Here is an 8,496-nt window from a genome sequence, read left to right on the forward strand (position 1 = left end):
ACAAAGCTGACAAACAAAGTCGGAAGTAGGAGGAAGTAATCATAGCTCCTCTAGACCCCACGAGGTGACTCTAAGCCTCATAATAAAAGGTATGAAAAAATGAATATACAACAATTGTCTCTTTTTTTGACCATTTATAGAAGACCTACCCTACCTACAAATGGGCATTTGTGTGTATTTCTGTCTATCCGTAGTTGAAGTGTACATAATCCAAACGGTGGTCATCCCTGGTGCAGCAAACCTTTCCAGCACACATTCATCTGGATTAAGGTATGATAGCATGTAAACCTATTAGCAGAAGTAGACCATTTGTGGCTAAGGGAATGGGAGACGCATGGTATATGAACCCATCTTTATTTTTGTAGGTGAAAACACTTTACGATATGGAAAGTATACCCCTAATGGATTAAGAAATAGAGGGTAAACACAGAGTTTATATCAATATCTGTCTCACTTGATGCCCAAGGTATGTAAACTTCTGGAGTGTGAATAAAAGAAATCCCAGGGTCAATGTATACTAGACATATAGATATTTTTCCCGGTAATAAGACTAGAAAAGACAATGAATATCCAAGTAAGGATGGGACAAAATGAATAAGATTCAAAGGTTTCAGACTCTCGAATACCATTATGTTTCACAAATAAGAAAGCATATGGACTATATAATGGCTACCAGTATAAAACCTGAAATATGAGAATAAGGAGAATAGGAAATGTATCCGATAAATGTAATAGTATGGAATTGCACTAATGGAAAATTGCAATAAATAAGTATAGGAGTGTTGTTTTTAAAGTAAATGTGTAAATTGTAATAGTGTGTTATTGCTCGAGGTCTTGTTATCAATAAGTCTATAAACAATGTGTAATTGTGGCATTCTCTTTTTAGTGATTTTAAAAAACCGTCCTGAAGAAGGTGTGACTCACTGGTCAAGACACCGAAACGCCGCGTCGACTCTTTGGTTTTTATAATATTGTTTTGTATGATTATGTAATATGTGATGTACTGTAATGCGATGAATTTTTAATAAATTACTGTTTTTAACACATACTAATATAGAAAATCTTTCTTGAATGCCACAGGATTTAATTTTAAGTGTGTTTTGGGGACCTCGAGTATCTAACTGATTGGCTTTTTTTGGTGTGTATATTAATTGTGGTCTGGTTGAAATGAAGGACTAGGTGAGACATAACAATGTCGTTTAGGTCGAGCTAGGTCCTTTGAGATTAAGGGGCCGTGACAGAGGGTACCCCCCGACAACTAGGGACTTTCTTGTGTTCTAATATTATCTCACCCTGTCCCATATTGGCATATAGGGTATCTCCCTCTTTTTTTCTTGTGTCTTTATCGAAACATGCCATGTAAGGTGTCATACTCTTTGGAATACTTCCCCCCTGCAAGTCCTGGCGGCGGGGTAGCATTCCGCCCTTCTAGAGGGAGAAGACATGCACTGTTAGCTTTGCCAGGTTAAAGTAAATCAAAGCCCCAGCATCACAAAATGGATGCTGCCACCGCAGACACAAGTCTGACCTCCAGCTGCTGGGAGTCCTTCCAGCGAGGGAGGCTTGGACAATAGGTTTCCTGCCGTGGGAGGTGCTAGCACCATCCCAGACAGGCTTTAGTGTATTGGGGCAGGGTGGGTTGAAAAGAAAGAGGCACTGCCTGGGGCACACAAGGTGCTCCACGCATAGCCCGGTTCAAACCAGTTGCTGGGGCACTCCAGCCCCAGCTCTGGCGCGAAACTGGACAAAGGGAAAGGGGTGTAACCACCCCCTTCCCTGATCCCACCCACAGGAGGGACCTAGTAGGTAATCCAGCCCTCTAAATCAGTATATAGGTAGTAGCTGAGTCTAGAGTCTTTAGATTACCCTTGAAGAAACTCTGTTGCTGTACTCTTGAACCTTCGATGTTCTACACAATATAAAACTGAAGAAATCTCCCTTGTGGTCAAGGAGTGACCACCCTGTGCAAACAGGCACCAACTAGCGAATTGCCGGTTTGCTTTGCTGCCGCTCCTGAAGGATCACGATGACTCTGCTTAACAGGAACTAGACTCCCAGACTTCTCCAACCTCACCCCACATCTGCAGCAAAGTTGAGACCCGTGGTGGACACGAGAGACGTGGGATCGGACGCCCTGGCCATCCTGATCTTTGCTAACAGTGCAGCTCCTGAGGCCTCCTCGAAGTTGTGCATTGGGGACTGTGAAACCCCAGACCCGAGCATTATCTGCCCCGAAGATCGGCCCTCCACACTCCACGAGTTCTGCGTGGGGCCCTTCTGCATTTTCCTGCTTAACGCATCTTCCTGGTTGCTAGCCTGCTGGCTAGTGAGCCCTCTGAAGATGAAATTCTGAAACTCCTTTGCTTACTTGGTCGCTCCAGTCTTGCTCCAGCTTTCCTGAAAAGGAGAAGCGCCACAGATCTTGCTGGTCTGTCCTGAAGTGAATCTTCACTTCCTGCGTGGGTTGCGGTTGCCAAGGCTTGTTGGGTCCAATATGGATACCGACACCGCAGACATCCAGCTCCTTTCTGGGACAGCTCGAGTCTGGCTCCTGGTTGTCATCGATGCCTCCTGGACTATGTGGCTGCAGAGACAAACTTCACTTTCTTCACCTGAAGCACCCAACATCGCCTGGTTCCTTCCTGGTTCCATCCTGGTCACTGGCTAGTGACCCAGACTGTGTCTCCTCTGCTTTCAGGATCTTCACAGTTACGATCCACCCTTGGATCCATTCGGACACTTCTCTCCTGGTCTTCTGCAGCACTTCTTTGCAGCTCTCCGTAGGAAACAGCGAGGAAACCCGACACGACTTGACACCTATGCACCCGGCTTCCCTGGGTGAGGTAACTCGAGTACTCCGGTGCTCCCGTGGGTATTGACTATCCTAGTGTCGTAGTTTAACGGGGTTTCCTTCTAGCTGAACCAGAAGTGTCCGGAATCTACTACTTCGTAACTTTTACGTTCCCATTCAAAGTCTATGAGAATCTGCGTGTGTGTTTAGACACTGCACACACCTCCCGTGGGCCTCCTACTTCCTAACTACTGGTTGTTTAGTGAAGCCCCAGCAATTCCCTAGGCCTTAGACCTTGTCTGTATTTCTGTTGTGGTACTTATACCACTTTCTTAGTATATGGTTTGCTTGGCCCCTAGGCCAAAACTGTATTTGTGCAACTTAACGCATGTTATTTAAGTAACTTGTATTGTGCTTAGACCTCTGACCTCATAAAGAGTTTAGAGGGTATGTGTTTAGAATAAATACATCTATATTTGATATATATCTTGTGTGGTGTCCTTTCATTTGGTATTCAAGGGATTCTATTGGTAAAACAGCTGGCTTCACATGCCCTCTTGAGTTTTAGCCTAAGACTGCTTAGTCCACGCTACCTCTCGGATAGCTGGTCTATAAGGTTGACTTACAACCAATCACCATGAGGGTTGTTTGGACTGGTGCAGGGTGCCCACTAGAATAGTGGACATCATATACCAGGCCAACTTCTCACAATAGCGAAGGGAGGTTATGGTGAGTAGTGATGCGTGGGAGGATATGAGAGGGGCCGGGGGAGGGAAGTTCTATCGGGATCTTTAGCAGGCGGGGTGGTGATTATAGGAACGGGATATGCAGTGATAGCGCGTATGAAGGTCGGAGAAGTGCGGAGTGATAAGGAGAGTACATGAGAGAATTGTGCAGAATACCAGGGGGGACAGGATATCCACTGACTTCGTTAGAGCTAAGATTTATCTCTCAAATTCAGCTTTAAATATATTTGCGGAATAATGAGGTTTCAAAATACTTGTAGTTTTGTGTTGAATAGACACCTTTAAATTTTGGTCAACACAACTAATTCAACCAACCAAAAGTGTCGAATTTAGTAGGTTGGGCTGCACACAGGAGAGCTACTTACAGGTGGGTGGAGAGCTACCAGTAGCTCACGAGCTACTCATTGGAGAAGCCTGGCTTAGGAACACCGATCATCATGATGGAATCAGCACTGGCAGGTCTACGTTTAGTGGGGCACAGGGAGTTGTTAGGTTTATGACCGAGATTGGCCCCAAAGGAAGAAGACGAGGGAAAACTATCCAGAGTCAAGAGCCCAGTATGAGCGCCTAAGCTTTGAGCACTCGAGGTATTGGAAGTGACCCCTTTGTAGTTAAGCGCACATAAAGGCACACGACTGGGAATTTGCTGATGGTGATTAGCAGTGGGAACATCATCGGATATGGGATCGGCACCCTTATTCGCAGGAGTCACGGTCTGGGTACAGCCGCAGATGGCCTGGAAATGGTTGCTGGTAGATCAATTTGTCCAATAGCTGCATGCTTGTTGCTAAAAGCTAGAAGCTGTTTCAAAGAATTTGTCAGTGATGTAATCATGGATTTTAGAAGCCCCTACCTCAGAATTCAAATCTAAGATAAAAGCAGTGTAAGAGGCCTGGTCAGAGGAGATGAGAACAGAAACATCAGGTGCCGTGGAAGAACACACCAAATTATTAGCAACATCCTAATCGTTCGTCATCTCGGCCAATGGGGTAACGCGGTTACTGAGAGGTAAAGCATCCTCAAATGTAGACTGTAGTTGATAGACAGAATTGGAGTGTACTAGTGATGTTAGGTTATGTTAGGGGAGATTTTTAAAGCGCAAGTACACCAACAGGTCTCTTGGTGCTAAGTTGGCACAAGTGCGTTTGTTAACAATGAGTGTGCTTTACCCACAGTATGTTGCTCCTGGCCTGAAGAGTATGGGCCATATGTATGAAGGTACCCATTTGCGATTCTGAATTAGCGATTTTTAACAAATCGCAAACTCAGAATCGCAAATTGGTATGTATGTAATAAATCGCTATTTAATTGCGAGATTCCCATTAGTGATTCCTTAACCATAAGAAATCGCAATTTTGCGATTTCTTAACGGAAAAAAATGCAACTTTGCGAATTTTTTGAATCTGCCAATCGGAAACTCAGGTGCAGCTTGATGACACCACAACCAGGAAGTGTGACAACCCATGCTGCACCTGAGTTGCTGAGTCACAGTCAGAGAGAAGGAGTGGTGGAGAGGGAACTGGGCAGTTTTCTACAGAATGGCTGAAACTGGAGACATGACTAGCCAGGAAACTCGGCGGCAGCAGCAGAGTGACGGTGCAAGGAAGAGAAAGCAGAAATTCTCAGAGTCACAGTTGGAGGTATTAATTCAGGAAATGGAGCTCAGCCATGAGCTACTATGCGGAAAAAAATCATTGAGGGCGCCGGAGACTAGCAAGAGGCACATTTGGGCTGACATCCAGCAGAAAGTCAATGCAGTGGGGGTGACACACAGGAGTGTCGATGAACGGAGGAAGCGATGGTACGATCTTCGCCAGCGCTCGAAGGAAAAGTTGGCTGCCAGGCTGGAGCAGTCCAGGAACATCGGTGGAGGGTTCTCAACAGTCTCTGACTCTACACCTCTGGAGGAACTGGTGGAGTGGACCCTGCAACCAGAAAGTGTCATGGGCATGGCTGATCTCGACAGCTCCGAGCAACAAGTACCAAGTGCAGGTAAGAAGCATGCCATCCCACCCCTGACACCCCCCAAATACCCCCCAGCAGCGACCTAGGGCAGGAGTAAATTTGTAGTCCAGAGCAGTTACACAGGCACACACAGCAATGTATTATGGGAGATGTAGTAACATGAACTGTGAAGTGGTGCCTTGTCACCCAGCCAGTCCCCAATTGCATGCGCACGTCAAGAAAGAAAAGTACATGACACATGTAACCCCAAACAGTGAAATTTATTAATTGCCAAGTGCAAGTGAGAACAGTTAATGAATGTGTGCATTTACATCCACAGCACCATCTGGAACACAGCCTACAGGCAGTGGGACACTGGCCGAAAGTCCAAACTTAGGAGACGCAGGGCATGAGGAGAACACAGATGGGGAGATCAGCCCCGTCATCCCTCCGAGCCAACGCAGGAGACATGTAGTCAGACCACTACCCCCATTGGAGGGCGAGGCCGAGGACAGTGACGTCAATGTGCACCCAGAGCCAACACAGCCACAGCAACAAGTCCGTGCACGTGCTGACCAACTCCCACAAAGCACAACCAGGCGCAGGTCTCGCACACCCAACAGTGCTGCTGATCTGGGGGAGGGAACAGTCTTTACCGGCCTGGAGATGCATATGTTGCAGGTGCAGCGCCTGCAAGCAAAAAACATAAAATCTTTACAGAGAGAAGAGAGGGCAGGCTTCAGGGGCATGACGGGTGAACTGACGGGTGCCCTGCAGGCACTCTGTGAAGAACTAAGAGCAGACCGTGCTGCAAGGCGCCGGGAATTGCAGAGCATGGACCTCTACACACGGGCCATGAATCGCCTGGCCTCTGCCACCAATGCCCTCTCCAGGCGCAGCATACACATGCAGCGCGAGGTGGCACACGGTAGCCAGGACGTAGCTAAGGCACTGGTGCAGGTTACAGCTGCTGTAGACGAGCTGCGGGCAATGCGTACAACTGGGCCAGGAGTCCTAACTCCCACTGAAGAGGACGCACTGTCAAGGCGGAGCAGCACCCCCCCCCACCCATCATGGAGAGGCGCCGTAGTAGCAGAAACAGTCGGCCTACCATGCATAAAGAGGAGGACACTGTGCAACCACCAACAGGGCTTCATCTCGCCAGCGCCGCATGTTCGGTGCAAAGTTTGTGACCACTGGAAGGGGGCAGCTAGCCACTTGACTTGTACACTACTTCCTGTTTACAGATGTGCACTGTGACTTTAACATGAGCAGGAAATATGGAGTGTGATTGGTTGGCTTTCAGGCTGTGTGACACAATTGATCCTGCAGTTAAGGAATTAAACACAGTCGCACACATGAGATCTGGCATTGTGTCATACTTTCTTACCTAGAAATAGTTGTGTGTTATTTCAACTCGCCTCTGGCGTCCAGCTGCTGCACCAGCTACACCAGCTGGCATACGTCCTGGGCCAGGCCCCTCCACATCTGAGGAATCCGATTCACTGACCTCCACTGGTGCGCCTTTCCTGGTGGCAATGTTGTGCAGCATGGCACATGCTACCACTATCTTGCAACAGGTCTGGGGTCTGTATTGTAGTGCCCCTCTGCTCTTGTGGATGCATCTGAATCTGCTCTTCAGTATCCCGAATGTGCTATCAATGGTGCCTCTGGTTGCTATGTGTGCTCTGTTGTATCGCCGCTCCCCAGCGTTGGCAGGATTCAGGTAGGGTGTCAGTATGAAATCCCGTACAGCATATGCACTGTCACCTGTGGGGTAGGATGGATATATTTAAACACTGTCCTGCACATGCTATCCTTAACAAGTGTGGCCTCTGTTCAAATGCATTTACCTAGTAGATATCCCTCGCCAAACTCCCCACTTGTGAGTCTACGGTGTATCCCACTGTGGCGGAAGATGTAAGAGTCGTGCGTGCTGCCAGGGTATTTGGCAACAATGTCCGTGATGATGTGTTTGGCATCACACGCCACCTGTATGTTCAGTGAATGGTAGCATTTGCGGTTTCTGAACACGTACTCATTCTGGGAGGGGGGGGGGATATTGCAACGTGGGGGACGTGGGGAAATTGGGCTATTTGATAAAAGTCCTGTTTGGTCTGGTCTAGTGCCTGTGGGGTGCTTGGGAAGTAAATGTGGTGTTGCATCCCCTGTACCATGGCATCATGGAATGCATGGAAAAAGCGCGATAGTGTACTTTGTGACACCCCTCCTGCTGAAGCTATCACCCCCTGAAAACTGCCTGATGCCAAGAGGTGTACTGAGCACAGGACCTGGATGTGAGTGGGGATGGAATGTGTCCTGCGTGTGGAGTGTTCTAGGAAGGGTTTGAGTTCCTCAATTAAATCATGGATACTAACTTCATCCAGTCTGTAGTGTGTGTAGATGTCCTCCTCAGTGCGCTGGAAGATTGTAATGCGCGCACGGAATATCCTCTCCTGGCGTCTCCTCCTTTGTGCAGCAGCTCTGAGCCGCTTCCTCCTGGCTATCACGTACAGCTCAGCCATTGTGGAAAAAATTCAGTTGCATTCTGGGACTCCTTAAATAGTTTGCACCTGGTTACCACCTGCTCCTACTTGGTGGTAATTGCGATTCTGTAAATTGCGAATTTCCGGAAATCGCAATTTGCGATTTTTTAAATACATTCCATTGCGATTTCTTGATTTGCGATTTCACGTGTGCGAATTTCGCACATGAAGAAATCGCAAAATGAGAAATCGCTAGGAAATTTGCAGATTTTTGATGCTTGCAAAATAAGGAGTCGCATTTTTTGCAAATTCTCATTTTGCGAGGCACTTTTGCTTCATACATTTGAAATAGCGAATTTTCATTCGCAAACGCTGTTGTTTGTGATTTGCAGCGTTTGCGAATGAAAATTGGCTTGATACATATGGCCCTATGTTTCTTAAACATCCCCTAGATTTACTTTTGCTTGTTTGTGCTGCCTTGGGGTGAAAAACTAATGGGGGAGGACGCGAGGGGCTGCTGCGAGTATCT

At 47.3% G+C, this 8,496-nt stretch overlaps 1 protein-coding gene across 1 annotated transcript; it reads left to right on the forward strand.

Annotated features, from left to right (window-relative positions):
- The first annotated feature begins 5,036 nt into the window (after positions 1 to 5,036).
- LOC147673512 (uncharacterized) lies at positions 5,037 to 6,842 on the forward strand. The gene is made up of 2 exons (XM_086946369.1): positions 5,037 to 5,529; positions 5,822 to 6,842. The coding sequence occupies exons 1-2, from the start codon at positions 5,076 to 5,078 to the stop codon at positions 6,739 to 6,741; spliced, it is 1,374 nt and encodes a 457-aa protein (XP_086802495.1). The 5' UTR covers positions 5,037 to 5,075; the 3' UTR covers positions 6,742 to 6,842.
- Positions 6,843 to 8,496: the final 1,654 nt, after the last annotated feature.

This window comes from Lissotriton vulgaris, chromosome 12 (assembly GCF_964263255.1).
Source record: "Lissotriton vulgaris chromosome 12, aLisVul1.2, whole genome shotgun sequence".
Classification (NCBI taxonomy): domain Eukaryota; kingdom Metazoa; phylum Chordata; class Amphibia; order Caudata; family Salamandridae; genus Lissotriton; species Lissotriton vulgaris.